General features: G+C 42.1%; 1 protein-coding gene across 3 annotated transcripts in view; it reads left to right on the top strand.

The window, feature by feature from the left end:
- Positions 1-20,738, top strand: part of GALNT10 (polypeptide N-acetylgalactosaminyltransferase 10) — a 230,581-nt gene that overhangs the window by 104,592 nt on the left and 105,251 nt on the right. For all 3 annotated transcript variants that reach the window (XM_030826071.1, XM_030826063.1, XM_030826057.1), the window contains exons 2-3: positions 40-142; positions 3,098-3,236. In XM_030826071.1, the coding sequence (XP_030681931.1) occupies positions 40-142; positions 3,098-3,236 (242 nt within the window). The remainder of the gene's footprint in view (positions 1-39; positions 143-3,097; positions 3,237-20,738) is intronic.

Here is a 20,738-nt window from a genome sequence, read left to right as displayed (position 1 = left end):
GCCCTTTTCTATTTTTCACAGTTTTTGTCTTTTTTTAAGGGCTCGCACAGTCGACAAAAGAAAACGTTTTTCTTGGGAGATGGGCAGAAGCTGAAGGACTGGCATGACAAGGAGGCCATCCAGAGGGACGCTCAGCACGTAGGTACGGAGGGCAGAATTGGCCATGGGTGGGCTCTGTGAAGGGCATATGCACATATGCTTGTGTATGTGTGTGTGTGTGTGTGTGTTCATGTGTGTGTTTAGCAGAGGTGTCTGGACCTCCTGTTGGCTCCCTCCCTGTCAGCCACCATCCCTTCCCCTGATTCCCAGATGCCCCTCTTCACCGGTTAGCTGACCCCTTTCTCCACTCCCATCACCAGATCTGCTGCCTGAAAGAATTTGCCTGCCACCTTTATTGGGTGATAGAAAATGTCTCCCTCATAAAGGATATTTTGTATTTTATTTCTATAGGATAGAAATATCTCTCCCTTATGAGATTACAACTAAAACAAGGAGCAGTAATAATAAGAGCCAACATTTATTGAACACCTGTGGTGAGGAAGATCCATGCTCTGTACTTGGAAATTTCCTCTGTGAAACCTCAGATCAACCTTTATGGCCCATTTAATAAGAAGGGGCCTGTGGCTCTAAGAGGGGTGGTAATCTGCCCACTGTTGCACAGAAAGAAAGAGGCAAACTTGGAATTTGAACCCAGGTCTGGAGGGAGGGCAGAGTTGATTCCTACCTAACACTGCAGCCATGAGACTGAGTCAACTTAGAGTGCTTCAGCTAAAGTTTTCTTTGGCTAATTAGTCTTGGGAGAAGTTCCATTTACACTGGTGAGTTGGGAAGGGTTGGGGTAAGGTGGTACAGAAATTATATGGAGAATCAACTCTAGGGAGCCTGGACTAAGGAGTCAGGAGAGCAGCTCTGATGCCACTTACAGCCATCTAATCAGTAGATAAAGTCCATACTCCCAGAGTTTTTCCATCTGTCCGTGGGACTCATGCATCCTGCTTTGACAACCTCAGGATGTTACTAATAAAGCAATGAGTATGTAGTAGCTTTGCAATACTAGAAAGCACTATAGAAATCTAAGGGATTGGTATTAATATTTTATTCATTTTTATCTCTGTTAAAGGCTCTGACCACTATTGATTTTTAAAAATTACATTATGACAAAACCAGCTTACCACAAGGCTCTGAATAGAGCTGGTGCAATAACTTAACTGATGATGAGAGAAATCTAGAGATGCCAGAAAATGAGAAGGGGGAATGGGTGCTGCTTTTTTTTTTTTTTTTGAGATGGAGTCTCACTCTGTCACCCAAGCTGGAATTCAGTGGTGCAATCTTTGCTTACTGCAACCTCTACCTCCCAGGTTCAAGTGATTCTCCTGCCTTAGCCTCCCAAGTAGCTGGGATTACAGACCTATGCCACCTCGCCAGGCTAATTTTTGTATTTTTAGTAGAGTTGGGGTTTCACTATGTTGGCCAGGCTGGTCTCAAACTCCTGGCCTCAAGTGATCTGCCCACCTCAGCCTTCCAAAGTGCTGGGATTACAGGTGTGAGCCATCATGCCCAGCCGGTGCTGCTTAAATTAAGAAAGAAAATGTTTGGGAAGAGCTGATTTGCCAGACATACCAGAATTATTAACACTAGGCTAACCAGCAAGACAAGAGTAACGAGCAGTGGAGACATTAAGAATAATAATAACCTGCATCTGTCGAATGCTAACTATGTGCCAGGCATCTTGCCTGCATTACCTCCTTAATCATCACATCATTCACATTGAACCTTCTCATTCTAATTAATACAAAGGGCAAAATCTTCAGACTCGGAAAGGCTGAAGGCATGCCCAAGATGACATAGCTGGGGACGGTAGGGCTAGCCTTGGAACTCCACTCCATCTGGCTCCAGGGCCTGAACTCAGCATTGGTCTCTGGTACTGCCCTCCTGAAGCTTCCCTCCCTGAGCAAACACTTCTGGTCTCCTGCTTACTGCGTTTGGGTCCCTCATGTTATCTGTCCTGGGGTCTAATCCATGATATCTTATGAAGCATTACAAGCTGTAGATGACAGAGTCTTGTTTCTTCTCTGACTGGATTGGAGTAGTCAGAGCCTTGGGCTCCATGTCTCAGCTTGTACCTTCCTGGAAATCTGACTTTGTCAATGTTTACTTTGCAGAGTAAATCGGTGTTGCTCAGTCCACAAGCTCCAGAAGGCAAGATGATTTTTAACCCGCTGGTTTTATTGCCATTTCTTCAAGATCCTCACCAATGACAGATTCTGAAGCTACTATTGCAGGGGTTGATGTGGACGTTCCCACTTACCATGTGCACCCTGGGAACCTAGAGAAAAATTTCCTGGAGTATCAGACTCCTCCAGATGGGTTGTGCAGAGAGAGGAAAGCTAGCACTTTAACCCACCAAAATCCGTGACTCAAAGCAACACTTTTCAGGCACTCCTGGTTTAGAGTAGGCAGATCTTAATTTGTTTGCTGGCCTAAAAACAAAAATAAAATCAAAGCATCTTTTATCATTTATGGCAATTTTGATTTACTTATAAAGTTTGCCTTACCTACAGTAATCATCTTTCCTCGTGTTTATGAAGTATTTATAGTTTACAAAAAGCTTTCAAATAGGCAACTCTCATTTGACTCTCCAAAGTGTGCTGTGGGTATCAGAGGAGGAAGCTTTAGCTCTGGGAGCTGGTGGGACTTGGCCCAAGGTTGATCAGCTCACAGATGGCGGACCTAGCTGTCTAGTGACTGGTCTCCGAGGGCAGGGGTCTTTGGAGCTCCTGACGGAGTGAGGGGAGCAAGGGCTTTGGAATCCATACTCCTGATTTTGTAACCTTTCTGAGTCTCAGATTATCTTTCTATGGAATGAGAGGTCTCATCTCCATCCTGCAGAGCCGCTGTGAATACATGAGAACAAGATGTGCAAAGTGGCTGAACAAATGCTTGCTCCTCTCCTACTCTTTGTACTTCCCCCTGCAAAATCTGAGCTAATCAAGTTTTATCTTGGAGGTTTAATCATATTTTTCATCCTTTTTTCTCCACTCCATATACAGTACCCCCATATATCATTAGCAACATCGAATTTGCTCTTTGCTTCTAGGAAATGGAGAACAAGGAAGACCTTACCCCATGACCGATGCTGAGAGAGTGGATCAGGCGTACCGAGAAAATGGATTTAACATCTACGTCAGTGATAAAATCTCCTTGAATCGCTCTCTCCCAGATATCCGGCACCCAAAGTAAGTGTAACATCTCTCAAATTCTGAGATCTGAGGATGTTTCCCCGGCTGTGGTTGAGAATTAATTAAAGAAGCAGGTACATGGAGCCCTGCTGACGGAGACTCCCTCCTCTTACACAGGCATTTGTGCAAAGGTTCATGGTGTTGAGGGGTAGGGGATGATACTGTCTCTCCAGAAGAGCCAGCCTCCTTCCTCTTTTCAGGAGGTGGAACTATGTAGCCTCTGCATTTCCCCTTTTGCTCTGGGCTGAAGGGAAGTTCAGACCCCAATGTAGACGACAAGTTGTCATGAAGTTTTTGACTTTCATTCTCTTCACTTTCTGTGTGATGTTTTTATTTCTTTTTAAAAAAATCTTTCTATATATTTGTATCTGTTATAAACCATCTCTAATCACATTGAGAGCAGACATATCAGAATGATTATAAAGATAACAATGGCAGCTAACATTCTTTGAACCGGTAGTATGTGCCAAACACTTTATTTGTATCATCTCAGGTTGCTGTGAGGTAGGTCCTGTAATGATGCCAATTTTACAGTGAGAAAACTGGGGCTTAAAGGAGGGTCATAACTCACTTAAGGTCATAAGGTGATTAACAGGATAAGCCAGGCCTTAGACTCCAGTTCAATCAAAAACTGTACTCTGGACCTTAAGCCATCCTGCCTCCCTGTACATTTTCAATAAGGGTCATTGTGGTGATGATGGTGATTTTCTGGTAGAGCTGTTCTTAAACTTGAGGTGCGTTAGAATCACTTGGAGGGTTGTTAGGACACAGGATATTGAGGACTCAAAGCTGTTGATTCAGTAGGTCTGGGTGGGGGCCCAAGAACTTGCATTTCAAACAGGTTCCCTGGGGATGCTGGTGCTGCTTATCTTGGCACCACACTTTGAGAATCACTGCAAGTAGATTTCAGAATTGCTTCCACATGAAGGCAGTGCTGAGTAGCACTGGAATATAAGTTTTGCTCAGGGACTAAGAAAATAGAGCCCAGGAAAAGATAATAAAAGCTAACATTTATTAGTTGCTTACTGTATGCCAGGCATTTTTCTAAGCCAGTGGTTCTCAAAGTGTGGTTTCCAGACCAGCAATATCAGCATCACCTAGGAATTTGGTAGACCTGCAGGTTCTTGGACCCCAGCTCAGATGTACCGAATTAAAGCTATGGGGAAGGGTCCAGCAATCAGTGTTTTAACAAGGCCTGCAGGAGATTCTGATGCATGCTTGCATTTGAGAACCACTGTTTCAAGTATTTTAAGTATATTAACTCAGTCAAATCTTCTAAAATCCCTGTGAGGGTATTATAACCATTTCATAGATGAGGAATTGAGGCACAAAAAGATTAAGTAATTTGCATAGGATGACATAGCTGAAAAGAGATGGAGCCAGAATTTGAACCCAGGGAGTCTGGCTCTAGAATCTGTGGTTTTAGTCACTGAACCATAAAAGTCTTTCCACCTATAAGATCTCAATCAGTAGAATGCAGTGCTAAAGACTTCATCTTGGTAACATGTTTGGCAGCTTACAAAATGCCTTCATCCCCATAAACTCCTTTAGTTCCTACAGCAGTACTTTGAGGTTGGCATTACCATGATCATCTCTACTTTGTAGATGTAAAAGATGTGCTGTCACCTAGGATTGGGCCCTTTTCCCAAAGATGCCTTACAGCGAGGGAACAGAGCAGGGGCCTCAGTGTGCTTTCCCATGGAGTTTGCCATTTGTTTCATGGTTTTCACTGTCAAATCCCAGATTTTTTTTTTTTTTTTCGAGACAGGGTCTCGCTCTATCACCCAGGCTGGAGTGCAGTGGCACGATCTCAGCTCACTGCAACCTCTGCCTCCTGAGCTCAAGCAATCCTCCCACCTCAGCCTCCTGTGTAGCTGGGACCACAAGTGTGTGCCACCACTGCTGGCGAATTTTTTGTATTTTTGGTAGAGGCAGGATCTCGCTATGTTGCCTAGGCTGGTTTTGAACTCCTGGACTCAAGTGATCTTCCTGCCTCAGCCTCCCAACGTGTCGGGATTACAGGTGTGAGCCACTGTGCCTGGCTAAGCCCTAGAATTTTTCATGTAAGTCTAGACTGTTTGTAGTTCAGCTATCACAGATGTGACTGGATTTGGAACTGTAACCTGACTCTGAGGGTCAGAAACTCAATGTATGTGTTTAGTTCCTTGCAGAGTTCCAAATTCTGCACTAATTTCATCTTTCTGAATCTAGGAAAGAAGTTCACCTGGGGAGTTCATTCATTGTTCTCTCACCGCAGCTGCTGTTCTTGTGTTACTGTGGGTTCTCAACCCTGGCTGCACCTGGATGGTTTTTTAAAATACAAAGGCCAGGACCCCACCCCAGACCACTGAAATCTGAATCTCTGAGACCTGGATCTCAGTATTTTCTAAGATCTCCAAAAGCAATTCTTGTATATAATGAGGGTTGAGAATCACTGGTGTGCAATGAAGAATATTTCTGCAGTGAGAGAGAGACAGGCTGGGTGTGGTCACAGCTTTCTTCCATTCTTTCATCTATTCATAGTAAATATGTAGGTCTTCTATGTGCCAAGCCCTGTGCTTGACGCTAGGATCACAAGGATAAGTGAATAATTAGTGTTGCCTCAAAGGAACTCCCACTCTTGTGCAAGGGGTGGGGATGGATGACATGAGCTGGGCATTACACCATAGTTGAGAAGATCAATAATAGGGTTGGGCACAGGGTGCTTTGGGACCACAGAGGATACCCCTGACCGTGTGTCTGCAGTTTGAGAGCTAGGAAGGCCTTCCGAAGGGGTGCTATCTACAGCTTCTGAAAGGAACAACTAGGGCTAGCCAGGGGTTGGGGATGAGCAAGAGCATTGTGGGTAGAGAGAGTGGCCTGGCCAGAGGCCTCCGGGCAAGACAGCACATGTTCTCTGGCTCAGGACTTAGGAAGTGGAGCCAGGATGAGGACCTAGCCCCTTTGTGTCCCATTGTAGTGCTCTTTCCTGACAGTCCAGAAAAAGAAACCTCTTCTTCATCCAAGAGTCCTGGGGTCCACAGATGTGTCCCTCAGTAGAATTCAGGGGAGTCTGTAAAGTTGGATGAGAAAAACGTTGAATTTTTTTAAAAAATTAACCTTTATCTGAAATTTCGTGTTCCCTTCAGTTGCGAATGCAGGCAACAAAGCCCTGTGATGTCGCCTAAGGAAAGCATTTGCTTTCACATCACTTACAGACCTCTTGAATCCCATGGACACTCATCACTACTTTGAAATGGAGGTAGTTTTTAGAACTACCACTGATCTTCACTGATCTTTTTTTTCTAGATATTTACTTTTTAATTTTAATTATTATGGCTATATAATGATTGTATATATTTATGAGATACATGTGATGTTTTGATATGGGCATATAATATGTAATGATCAAATCAAGGTTATTGGGAAATCCATCACCTCAATAATTTATCATTTCTTTTACCACTAGATCTTGTTGCTTCTCTCTCTCTCTTTTTTTTTTTTTTTTTTTTTTTTTTGAGACAGGGTCTTGCTATGTTGCCTAGGCTGGTCTCAAACTCCTGGGCTCAAGCAATCCTCTTGCTTCAGCCTCCTGAGGAGCTGAGATTATAGGCAAAAACTCATCACACTTGGCTTTGAATAAATTTTGATATCTATATTTCAGTCGAATTGGTTTTCTTTAAAATCTGTTACATTTTATGTATTATGAGCATTGCTCTGAGAAGTGTCCATAGGCTCCCCCAGCCTGGCAGATGGACCCCTGGCATCAATAAGCTGTGAAACTCCTGTTCCAGGTGGGTGGGAGTGGAGCTAAGGAGGCCTCAGGCACCTCTGTCACCAGCCCACCCACCCAGCCAGCCAGCCAGCATCCAAGTTACTAACTGCAAAAGATGTCACTACTGCCAGCGCTCCTGACACCCCCCTTTTTTAGAGTCACCAAGTGTGGAAGCTGACTTTTCAGAAATGAGTTGACAGATGTCTCGAAGAGATTTCCTTTTTTTCCAGAGGGGAATCTTTCCTGCAGTTTGACAGCAGAAATGTGTGAGTAAATTAGAGCAGTTGAGCCGCTCACTCCCTTCAGTTTCTTTTAGCTTAAACAACTTATCCAGCAGGAGCTGAGGTTTGTTTGCCTTTTGTTCCTACAAACTGAATTTTGGCAACAGCATGTCAAGAACAGGATTGAGGGGCTGTTTGTTTGTGCCAGCTGCCTTCGCTTCCACCAGAAGCTGCACTGGGGACTGCATAGCCAGGGAACGGAAGCAAGGCAGTTTGGCCCAGACTCGCTGGACCTGCAAATGGGAGTCAGCCAGCTGGCTCTGAGTGGGCCTGCCCTCTGCACCTCCTGCCAAGTGAGCGTGAACAGTGGCTGGCTGGTGGGCTGGCCCACTTTCCCTACTCCCTGGGAGCCCTGCTGGGCTGCTTGGCAACTGAACGTGGAGGCCCCTCCAGAGCACAGGGCTGATGGCACAACAGAGACCCAACTGCTAAAGTGCCTGGGATCTGCAGTTTCCTGTGCAAACCCCATGTTAGGTGGTCAGTTTCTCCCATGCAAAGATTATCCATAGTGGGAACGAAAGCAGTCCACAATCCTGACCTGCTTTCTCCATTCCATAGTTTTAGCTTCACAATGAATGGACCTGTGTTGCAATAAAAGGCCCAAGTCTACCAGATCCCTAATTCCATGTTCCTTTTTGCTTTGTCCTTTTTGTTAAATTAACACAGTTAATTTATGACATATACTAAATTTCCTCAAAAGAATTTATAAGCTCATATTACTATAACACGCCAGTATTATATTGAGTATCTTTACATCCCTAACAGGCTACAAAGTGTAATAGAAGCAAGAAGGAAGGGAGTTATCACCTATTACCTTTGACAAACATGTATTAAAAAATGACAACTTGCCAACACAGGAAGTTTAAGTCAACTACATTTATTGTAGTAATAATATAATAGTGCCCCGATTGGAGCATACATATAGGTATAAAATCACATTTGGGCCAAGATGAAGTAAGATAAGTTTGCCCTTCTGCCTAAAACAACGCCCCCCCCCCGCCCCCGAAAAAAAAAGGCCAGGCAAAATACATGAAACACTGGTTTTTGAGACACTGGACATCAGGCAGTGAAGAACAATAATTTCTAAGAAGTGGAAACAAATGAGGTGAGCCCTATAGTTGCCCCAGCTTATTGCCTTGGGAGAATTTCCAGGCCATGGTACAGGGAGGGCGAGCCCAGATAGAGCCCAGAAGACTTCCTGAGTTGAGGAAGTGGAGCTGAGTCCAAGGAGATCAAGGAGGCTAGAGTTCAGAGGACACAGTACTGGAGACAGGAGAGCTATGCAAAGAGAGACCTACAGAGATCTACAGAGTCCTCTCAAACACTCAGTGGATTATTGATCAGCACATGCCATGAGGAAGCTATCTGAAGCTGGGAAAGGAATCACCCTAAAGGGCTATAGGGAACAGTGCATAGTGCTTAGAGTACTTAGCAGAGTTTTGCCTTAGTGGCATCTAATCAGCCCTAGATTAAACAGTGCTCTGGACCAGTCTAAAAAGAATCATAAATTATTACCCAAAAGGATCAAACTGTTTCCAAATATATAATGCACCCAGAACAAAGCTTGATAGTACTTACATCAATACATAAATATTCAGTACTAAGCAATGTGAAACCCAATCAAAGATTACCAGGCATGCAAAAAAGTAGAGAAACATGACCCACAGTGACAAGTATAATCACTCAATCAAAACCAACCCAGGGTTGACACAGATATTAGAATTAGCAGAGTTAATTATAACTGTATTTCATATGTTTAAAAAGTTAGGTAGAGATATGGAAGATATAAGAAGATCCCAATCAAAATTCTAGAAATGAAATCAACAATGTCTAAAATGAGAAATATACTGAATGGGATTAATGGCATAGATATTGCTGGAAAAAAAAGATTAATGAACTTGAAGATGTAGCAAAAGAAACTACTCAAAGTAAAACACAGAAAAAGATTTTAAAAATTGAAAAGAGGTCAATTACCTGTGGGACAACTTTAAAAATTCTAATATTCATGTAATTAGAGTGTGTGTAAGGAAGTAATGGCTGAAAGTCTTCCAAATTGGGTAACAACTGTAATACCACATCCAAGAAACTCAGTGAAACACAAGCTCAAGAAATACAAAGAAAATGACATCAAGACATGTTATAATCAAATTACTAAAAACCAGTGATGAAGAAAAAAATGCCAAAGCAGCCAGAGAAATAATGCATGCTGTATAGAGAGGAAAAATGATAAGAGGAGAATTCTTGTTGTAAACAGTACAATGAAGAATATGGTGTAGCAACATCTTTAAAGTATGGAAATGTCAGTAAACTATGGTTAGTAACAAAAAAATAAGGTATGGAAAGAGAAAACTCTGTCAACTTAGAATTCTGTACCCAGTGAAAATATCTTTTTTTAAAAAAGATACTAGCTACAAATAGAGATCTTTATTTACGAAATATGAAGATCACTAGAAATAGTAGCTTTGTGGGTAAATATATGCTATTTATCTTATTGTTTAAATGTTTTAAAAGATAATTGACTGTGTAACCAAGAATAATAACATCATTGGATTTAAAACATAAGTAAAATAAAATGTGTGCCAACATAAAGATTGGAGGGGAGAAATGGTAATCTGGTATCGTAAGGTTCTCATAGTACATGTGAAGTATACAATATCATCTGAAGATAGACTGATGAGTTAAAAACATACTATAAACCCTAAAGCAAGCAGTAAAATAACAAAACAGAATTATAGCTAATAAGCCAACAGAGGAGATAAAATGAAATCATAAAAAAAAATCCAAAATATGGCAGAAAAAGCAAGGAAGGGAATCAAAATCAGAAAGGAGAAATAGAACTGGGTGCAGTGGCTTGCACCTGTAATCCTAGCTAATCAGCAGGCTGAGGCAGGAGGATCGCTTGAGCCTAGGAGTTTAAGATCAACCTGGGCAAGACCCCATTTCTAAAATCAAAAAAAAAAAAAAATTAGCCAGGCATAGTGGCATATGCTTGTAGTCCCAGCTACTTGGGAGGCTAAGGTGGGAGAATCACTTGAGCCCAGAAGTTTGAGGCTGCAGTAAGCTATGATCATGCTACTACACTCCAGCCTTAGTGACAGAGCAAGACCTCATCTGTAAAAAAAAAAGAAGAAATAGAAAATACCAAAATGATGGACTTTAACCTAACCATATCAATAATCACATTAAATGTAAATGCTCTAATTATTCTGGTTAAAAGGTGGAGATTGTCAGACTGGATAAGAAAACAAGATTCAAACACATGCTGCCTGCAAGAAACACACTTTAAATGTATAGATACAAATAAGTTAAATGTAAAAGACAGAAAAGATATACCATGCTAATACCAGTCAAAAGAAAGCTGCAGTGGCAATATTCATATCAGTCAAAGTAGATTTAAGAGCAAAGAATATTGCCAGGAATAAAGAAAGTTATTTCATAATAAAGAGGTAATTCATAAGGAAGACATAGCAGTCCTAAATATTTATGTACTTAATAAGACAGCTTCAAAATACATGAAGCAAAAACTGAAACAACTATAAGGAGAGGCCAGGCACAGTGGCTCTCGCCTGTAATCTCAGCACTTTGGGAGGCTGAGGAGGGCGGATCACCTGAGGTCAGGAGTTCCAGACCAGCCTGACCAACATGGTGAAACCCTGTCTCTACTAAAGATACAAAAATTAGCCAGGCATGGTGGCATGTGCCTGTAATCCCAACTACTCAGGAAGCTGAGGCAAGAGAATCACTGGAACCCGGGAGGCAGAGGCTGCAGTAAGCCGAGATTGCACCACTGTACTCCAGCCTGGGCAACAAGAGCGAGACTCCATCTCAGAAAACAACAACAACAAACTATAAGGAGAAATTTTAAAAAGCCACAATTATGAGATTATGAGATTTCAACACCTCTCTCTCAATAATTGGTAATACAGATAGACAGAAAATCAGCAAGGATATAAGAGACTCTCACTGTCAACCAATATGACCTAATTGACATTTATGGAACACTCCACCAATAGCAGCAGAATACACATTCTTTTCAAGTGGATATGAAATATTTACCAAGACAGATTATATTTTGGGCCAGAAAACAAGTCCTCATAAATTTAAAAGGATTCAAGTGATACAAAGTATCACTCTAACCACAATGAAATTAAACTTAGAAATCAATAACAAAATAATCCTTTTAAACTTTCCAAAAGATTAGAAAATATATTACTTACATATAAATAACAGATGGGTCAAAAAAGAAATCAAAAACAAAATTAGAAAGTATTATTAACTGAATGATAATGAAAACACAATATATCGGAATTTGTGGAATGTCACTAAACCACTACATAAGGGGAAATTTGTAGCATTAATGCCTATGTTAGAAAAAAAGAATGGTCTAAAATTGATGACATCAACTTCCACTTTCAGACACTAGAAAAAGAAGAGCAAATTAATCCACAGTAAACAGAAGAAAGGATGTGAAAAAGGTCAAAGCAGAGATCAATGAAACAGAAAATCAAGGAAACCAAAAGCTGGTCAAAAAATAACAACAACAACAACAACAAACTGTAAGGAGTAATAAAAAAGCCACAATTATGAAATTATGAGATTTCAACACCTCAATAATTGGTAATACAGATAGAGAGAAAATCAGCAAGGATATAGTAGACTCTCACAGCACTGTCAACCAATATGACCTAATTGACATTTATAGAACACTCCACCAATAAGAGCAGAATACACATTATTTTCAAGTGGATATGAAACATTTACCACTTTGAAATGGTCAATTAAATTGATTAACATCTAACCAGCTAGAAAAGGAGAAAAAGAAGACAAAAATTACCAATATCAGGAATGAGAGAGATGACATAACTATAGATTCTATAGCTATTAAGAGAATAATAAAGGAATATTCTGAACAACTTTGTGCCTAAACATCTAACAGCTTAGCTGAAATGACAGATTCTTTGAAAGACACAAACTGCCAAAGCTCACTTAAGGAGAAACGATCAAGCTGAATAGTCCTATATCTATTAAAGAGATTGACAGTGTAGTTAAGTACCTTCCCATAAAGAAAACTTTAGGCCCAAGTGGGTTCACTGATGAATTCTTTCAACAATTTAAGAAATAATTCTGGCTGGGCGTGGTGGCTCACGCCTGTAATCCCAGCACTTTGGAGGCCGAGGCGGGCAGATCACGAGGTCAGGAGATCGAGACCATCCTGGCTAACATGCTGAAACCCCATCTCTACTAAAAACAAAAAATTAGCCGATCGTGGTGGCGGGCGCCTGTAGTCCCAGCTACTCAGTAGGCTGAGGCAGGAGAATGGCGTGAACCCAGGAGGCGGAGCTTGCAATGAGTCAAGATCGCACCACTGTACTCCAGCCTGGGCGACAGAGTGAGACTCCATCTCAAGAAAAAATAATAATAATAATTCTATACAAATTTTTCCCCAAAATTAAAGAGGATGGGGTACATTCCAACTCATTGTTAAACCAGCATTATCCTGATACCAAAATCAGACAAAGATATTACAAAAAAAAGAATATTACAGACCAATATCCCTCATGAATGGGTTGGGCAGGTGGTATCGTCATCATTATTCACTTTTCTTCAGGTCAGCAACTAGAAGATCAAAGGATAAAGAGGTGTGCCAAAGTCACACAGGTACACCCTGAGCAGGGTTGTATGTTTAATGAAAAATAATAACAATAAAGTATGAAAAGAAAAAACCTGTCAACCTAGAATTCTATACCCAGTGAAAATACCTTCCAAAAAAAAAAAAAAAGATACCAGATGGAAAGAGAGATCTTTATTCTTTGTGAATAAAGATCACTGCAAATAGTAGCCACATGGGTAAATATATGCTATTTTTTTTTATTGTTTAAATCTTTTAAAAGATAATTGTGGGATACAGTGCAGTTGGAAAGGGATTTGTTATCATGGTTTGCCAACCATTGCGGCATTCAAAACACCCTGATAAAAGGGTGGAGAATCAGAAGGAGGGAGTGGACTGTGAGGGAATAGCATCCTGGGCCTAGCAGAGCTGGTGGCTGAGGTCCTATTCAGGGACCACCCACTTGCCCCCATGATAATGTGGCCTTGGTGATGCTGAGTTTGGCTTGAGGAGCAGAAAACTCGGTGTTCATAAATACTCCCATAGCAGAAAGGGAGTCTTCTCAAATGGTGATGTAAGCCTGAGGCAAGAAAGGGCAGGGATGTAACAAGAATTGAGCTTTCGTGCCCCAGGTGGCATCACCAGCTGTGCATCCCTGTTGGAGACCCTGAGAACTAGGAGAAGCCGTTGGCAGAGCTGCTGCCTGTGCTCTCGGGCTCCTGCTTTGCATGCCCACCCAACTGATGTATCCAGAGCTAACTAAATCAGGAACTTTATCTACGGTAACTGTGTGTTTGTTATGGGCTCCTTTCTACCCTTCCACCTCCAGTCTGCAGCTCATCTGAAATGCAGCCAGCCCTTACTCAGGCTTATTATGCTAAAATGATCAAGAGACAGTCCCTGTCTTGAAGAGATTTCAAGCGTATTAGTCACTTAAAACTGTCTCTGAAAGCCATTTATTCATTCAGCAAATATTTATTGAGCATCTATTTTGTGTGCTTACTGTATGGCCTAGTTCCTAGGGAATCAGCAATAAGCAAATAGTCAAAATCTCCTTCCCTCCTAGAGCTTACATTCCACTGGGGGTAGGGGTGGGAGACTCATAATATAAACAAACAAATAAATGGATTGATTTTTTAGATAGCAATAAGTGATGTGGAGAGAAAAGATTAACAGGATAAAGGGTAGAAAAAATAATAAGAATGGGGTAGATTTTATTTCAGGGGTCAGGGAAGTGCTTTCAGGTAAGATGGCATATGAACAGAGCTATGAAGTGGTGAGGGGCCTTGCAGGGCAGTTAACTGGGGGAAGAGCCCTGCAGGCAGAGGAAACAGCAAATGCAAAGGCCCTGAGACCACTGTGCCTGGCTTGTGGAGGCCAGTGTGGCTGGAGCCTGATGATGCGAGTGGTAAGAAGTTAGGCTGGAGAGGTGTCTGGGTGGTGGTCAGGGGTTGTGGCAGGGCTGGAGCTCTTCCCAAAATGACTAAGACAGGATGCCACTGGAAGGTTTTGAACAGAAAGTGACATGATCTGATTTTCATTTTAAAAGGATCACTTTGGTTGCTATTTTAAGAATAGACTGTAGGCAGCCAAGGGTGGAAGCAGGGAGACTAGTTAGTAGTATGTTAACAGCAAGGCAGGGGAGCGTGAGAGTGAGTCAGTCCACAGTAGGAGTAGGGGAGTAGCCATGGCTGAATTCTAGACATACTTGGAAGGTGGAGATGGAGGTGCCAGGATTTACTTACAAGAATGTGGATATGAGAATAAGAGAGGAGCCAAGGTTAATGCCAAGGTTTTTGGCCAGAGCAGCTGGGGAGATGGAGCTGCCATCTGCAGAAATGGAGATGACTTTGGGAAGAGCAGGTTTTGGGGAAAATCACGATTTTGATTGCAGACAAGTTTGTGACACTGTTTCACATCCAAATGTCAATGTCAAGTAGGCAGTCGAATAAATGATCTCATTTGTGTTGTGAAAAATGGAAATAGTGACAAGATTTTTTTCTGAGTTGCGGTGTTTTTATTGTGGTTTTAATTAACTCACCTTCCTAGAATATCAGGAAATGCCTAAGGCATAACAGATAGTAAGCCTAAAAGTGACCCAAGACCGGACGTGGTCTGCGGCATGCAGTGTAACGGAGTTTATGGTCAGCGTTCAGGTTATGACAAGAGCGGTGCCCATAACCTTTCACCCTTTTTGTTGGGAATGAATGATGGGAGTCTGCACCCGCCCCCACCCCATGGTGCAGAGTGGTTTGTCAGACCCTCCATAGAATAGTGACAGGCTTAAAAGACATATTTAGTACTTATTAGCAGTTTTTACCCTTTTTATCATGATTCATATGGTAGAGCAAGCTCGCCTGACACCTTTATAATGGAGTACTTCAGTATAAGATTAGTGCCCCAGAGATACTCAGGATTCAAGAGCAATGCAGCCTCCCTGTTTTGGTAGGTTGTTAGCGAGGCTGTTGTGGGAGGGGAGGGCCTGTAGATGGAATGATTTGTAAGCTGGGAAAGGAAAAAATCTAGGTTTTTCTTTTTTTTTTGGACCATCACTGATTTTTTTTTTTTTTTTTTTGAGACAGAGTCTTGCTCTGTCGCCCAGGCTGGAGTGCAGGCGTGATCTTCACTCACTGCATCCTCCACTTCCTGGGTTCAAGCAATTCTCCTGCCTCAGCCTCCCAAGTAGCTGGGATTACAGGTGCATACCACCACACCCAGCTAATTTTTGTATTTGTAGCAGAGACAGGGTTTCACCATGTTGGCCAGGCTGGTCTGGAACTCCTGACCTCAGGTAATCCACCCACTTCGGCCTCCCAAAGTGCTGGGATTACAGGCGTGAGCCACTGTGCCTGGCCGCATCACTGATTTTTTAGGAGATTTAAATCAGCTCTTCTCCTCTGAAATTAAATGACTCCCTTCTGAACAGTGGTGTTTCTTTCAAGATAACAGTTATTGATCCACTGGACCTAATATTGGGATTTAAAGGTGCTCATATACCTTAAAATAAAATGCAGCCAATAACATTTCTCACATTGACTTCTTTTCTCTAATTTTTAAAAGAGTTCAGTGAATTCAGCCCTCAGGTTGAAATTGTGAAGATAAATAATCTACAGCAAAAATGGCTGCCTATCAACTAAAAATTATATGGGCATCTACTCCCTACAATTTATGCTAGATAAAAGCCACTTACATCTATGTGACTGGAAGCGTGGCTTCTTTTCTTTTTATTATTTCTGCAAACAGATGCATTTTCTAAGTCTTCTAGAAATGGATGCTGTGTTCTCCATTAATAACAACGTGTATCATTTGTCGAGTGCTCCTATTTATTTATCGATGTACCGGGCATCGTGCTGAACACCTTGCCAGTTGTATCTTACTTGTTCCGATTCTGAATTGTTGTGCGATGATGATTTATTTCTTTTATACTCAACACTGTCTTCTGGTTTACAAACTGTTACACTGCTTTGTGGTTCCAGCCTCTCTGAAATTGTATCAAATGGGGATCATCACTAGCTCCATTTTACAGATGCACAAACTAAACCTCAAACAACCTCAGCCCTTTGTTCCAATTCACACTGCTAGTAGAAGGCAAAGAAGCCTCAACCTAGATCCAAGCCTGTGTTTTTCCTATTGCATCATACACAGACTGAGACCTGAGACCTGAAACCCATGTCTCACAGAGGAGGGAGACTTTTTTTTTTTTTTTTTTTAAAGACAGATTCTCACTCTCTTGCCCAGGCTGGAGTGCAGTGATGCAATCTCAGCTCACCGCAAATTCTGCCATTCAGGGTGAAGCAATTCTCATGCTCAGCCTCTCGAGTAGCTGGGACTACGGGCACACACCACCACACCAGGCTAATTTTTGTATTTTTAGTAGAGATGGGGTTTCGCCATGTTGACCAGGCTGGCTTGAGTTGATCTGCCCACCTTAGCCTCCCAAAGTGCTGAAATTACAGGCATGAGCCACCGTACCCGGTGGAGGGAAACGTTTTTAAATCTGAATCGTCTGTCCAAGAAGGTTCTTGGACCAGGCCTAGTGAGTGGATTTGCTATATAAATCCAGCAAACACAACCAGCAGACTCCTCTGCGTGCATCGCATTCACCATGCGGAAGGTAATATGTTCTTGTCCAGGAGCAGATAAATAGCATTCAGCAAAATTGGTTATAGAGATGAGTTTGATTTCTAAGTGGTGTTGGCCTTGAAAGGGTTTAAGAAAAAAGAAAATAATGACTGGAAGATAAGAGTGATTATCAGTTCTCTCCCTTCATTAAGATGGTATCAAGGGCAGCGTGATGATAACACAAGTAGAACAGCTTAGCTTAGGAGCACTGTTACACAGAAGAGAACATAATTCTTTCTTGATTGTAAGCCTCCTTCTCCACACCTTTCAGGGGAAGAAATCAATAGTCCTTCTCACCTCTCTATCCCCCCACTTTACACTCCAGTCCTAAGTCTGCCTGGGTAGTGAATTGTAACAGTTTAGTAGCTTTCTATAGTTTTTTCTTTGCTTATACAGTATATAGGAGACATGTGAATGGGGCTTAGGGTTTTGTTTTGTTTTATAAAAATGTGGTTGTACTATTGTGTTTTATTCTACAAGTACTTTTTTCACTTAATATATTGTGGTCACATTTTAAGATATTTCTAATAGCTGTGTAATATTCCATAGGAATATAATTTAGTCAACAGTTCCTCTATAGACAGACATACAGGTCATTTCCAGGTCCTTGCTTCTGGAAAAAGTGTGGCAAAAAACATCCTGGAACACATATCTTTACATTTTTATTTCTTCTTTTCTCCTCTTTTATGAATCATCAAGAAACTTGATATTAAAGTCCATTTCCTTCGAAGGAATGTTTGCCAGGCAGCTGGCAGCTCACTGGGATGTGAGGTGTGGTCCTTAGGGTTATTTTATGCCTTGCATACCATATTTATTAATTAGAGTTCCTCCTTCCTGCTGTCATCCTTGGTTTAAAGCTTGCGTATGTGGAATATATTGCATGTTACATCTGTAGGAAGGCCAAACATTTTATCATGTGGGACAGCAGTGTGAAGAAACTGTCACTAGATTTTTTTTAAATGTTATTGTTAGGCTGGGTGTGGTGGCTCATGCCTTTAATCCCAACACTTTGGGAGGCTGAGGCAGGTGGATCACTTGAGGTCAGGAGCTCGAGACCAGCCTGGCCAACATGGTGAAACTACATCTCTACGAAAAATACAAAAATTAGCCGGGTGTGATGGTGAGTGCCTCATAGACCCAGCTACTTAGGAAGCTGAGGCAGGAGAATTGCTTCAACCTGGGAGGCGGAGGTTGCACTGAGCTGAAATCACATCACTGCACTCCAGCCTGGGTGACAGAGCAAGAGTCTTAAAAAAAAACAAAGTTACTGTTTTTATAACCATCTTAAAACTAGATATGACCTAAATAAAACAGTTCCCAAAATGTAAGTTCAAAAGGAAGGAAAAGAAAGCACAAACCAAGATCCTTTAAACACTCCTTGTATCTGACATCTCTGGTCCTAGTCAGGGGGTGCACAACTAGTGACGAACTGATACTGCTGAGGTTTATAATTAACAATATGAATAATAAGAATAAACCTCTGTATGTCTCTTAGCTGTCTGTTGAACAGGGACTAGCAGGTGGGTTTGACTGGCTCTCAGCAAAGCCTCCCCTGAATGGCAAAGGACCTTCATAAAGATGTTAGCCTTGGCACACGTTGTCAAGAAATCTTTTGGGTCCTCTGATTCCAGCCAGACTGTGTTAAAGAGAAAGCTCGTGCCTGTCTCATCCCTGAGAGGAGGGTAGAGAAGGGCTGGAGAGCTAAGCCTGAGCCTTGAGCTGAGGAAAGAAGCTTACAATGAGTACGTGTCAGGAGGAGGCCTAAGTCTGCAGCTTGAGGGAGGATAGGGGAAAGGAAACAGGGACTTTTCACACTCTACCCAATAAGACTCAGTTTCTGCCTCTTGTTCTGGTGGACTTTCACTTAGTCAGTTTCTTGGTGGCTCCAAGACCATTGGACATAGTCTTTCTGAGAATGTTATATTTTAAGGGACTGTCCTTTTTGCAGAATAGAGAGGAGAAAATCCTAGAATTTTGAACTTATACCATTTGCTGGAAAATGACCTATACTGTGGCCTCTGTAAAGTGGAAACTAAATTTACATGCCAGATGCTGTACCAGGTGCGTTCACATATGGCACCTCTTTTATTCCTTGTGACAGCCTTAATAGGAAGGATGTATTTTACCCAAGAGGAAACTAAGTCTCAGGGAGGTTATGACTTTCCCAAGGTGACCCAGCTGCTAAGTGACAGACATGGGATTTGAATCCAGATCTGAGTGTCTCTTCAGCCTATCTATTTCCCTCAGCACACCTGTAGTTGCATCCCAAGGAAGTGCCCTTCCTAGAATTCTTACCCTTGGACCAAGGGCCACTGTTTGAGATGTGGCTATGCTATCTCCTTCTGTGACCCTGGGAAGGTCCCTCCTCATTCTAGACCTCAGTTTCCTCATCTTTAAACCAAGGAGCACAAATGAGATGAGAGTCAGGCTTTCCAGACTTAATATTCATTGCTTCTGATTGGCCTTTCAGGTTAAAGCTGCGTATGTGGGCTGGGAATGGTAGTTGGCCTTCTGCCTTGGTCCTCAACCCAAAGAGATGCTGGCATCTGCCTACCCGCCTACCCGCCTCCCACAACGTACAAACCAGCTCCCAACCAGCTCCATCTCGTTAGGGAAAAATCCAAAATTGTCATCTTCTTGGCAAAGGAAGGTATATTGGATTTGGTTACCATGAGAAAGTGCTAAAGTGGTGCCCATTTCCAGAAGATGATTGTTTATCTAGGAGTCCAGGCACTAAAAGCTTTCAAACAAGAGTTACTTGACAATTTTTAAAATGATAATTTCCTTAAAAAAAAAAAAAACCTGAAATTGCTGAAGAGTAATTTGCCACAATGTGCAGAGCATAGAGATGGTGAAGTGCTGTGAACTACAAGTAATTGCTCTTAATGTCATGATGGCCCAGTTGGTTCAGTGTTGATAGGGCCTTGCAAATCATGTAGAACAACAACAGTGTGTCCTTGCAGTCTCAGTGTCTATGATCTGGAAGTCCAGATTTTCATATTAGTGGTACTTCTGAAGTTTAAAAATCTTAATTCTAAAAGAATCCAATTATTTTCACAATAAAAAATAAAAATAATTGATTTGGCTCTAGTACAACTTTTGGATGCTTACTCTTGGTTTTTTAATCCAGGGAACAGATTTAGAGATAGGACAGAATTCCTTGGCTTCAAGGTTACCTCAGCTAATGGAGTATCCCATGCAAAGAATCACGGGCAGTAGAGGGAAATGGAAATGTTGTCTAGGTGGAATGTGAGAAAGGCCACACAGCCAAGCCCCCCAGGGGAAGGAGGTGGAGCCACGGCACAGACAGGCCTCTCAGTGCCTGAAAGGGGAAATTTTTCCAAGGCTGGCCTCCAGGTTCTCCTATGATCTCCTCAGCACCAGGAATTTCTGGATTCCACCATTAAGAGGCCTTAGCTCTCCTCTGTGTAGCTCTGTCTGCTCCTCTCATTAGCTCTGTGACATTCTTTCCATACATCAAGGTTGTGTCCTCAAGAAAGAGAATTTGATCGGTCTGGTGAGCCTCATTTGGGCACAGATTTCTTGCAAGGCCATTGACCCCTGGCAAGTCAGTGGATTGGCAGCCCTGAGTCAGAGCTCTGTTTCTGCCCTAAGCAACTGTGGCCAGGTAAGGGGCAGTCATAGAGCCCACCCAGGACTCCTTCTTCAGCCAGGGCTGTGGGCTTGGTCATTTCTGTCAGAAGGGAAGGCATGGGCAAGGTAGGCCCGGTGAC

This window comes from Nomascus leucogenys, chromosome 2 (genome assembly GCF_006542625.1).
Source record: "Nomascus leucogenys isolate Asia chromosome 2, Asia_NLE_v1, whole genome shotgun sequence".
Classification (NCBI taxonomy): domain Eukaryota; kingdom Metazoa; phylum Chordata; class Mammalia; order Primates; family Hylobatidae; genus Nomascus; species Nomascus leucogenys.
Note: the sequence above shows the minus strand (reverse complement) of the source record. Positions and strands in the feature narration are given on the sequence as shown.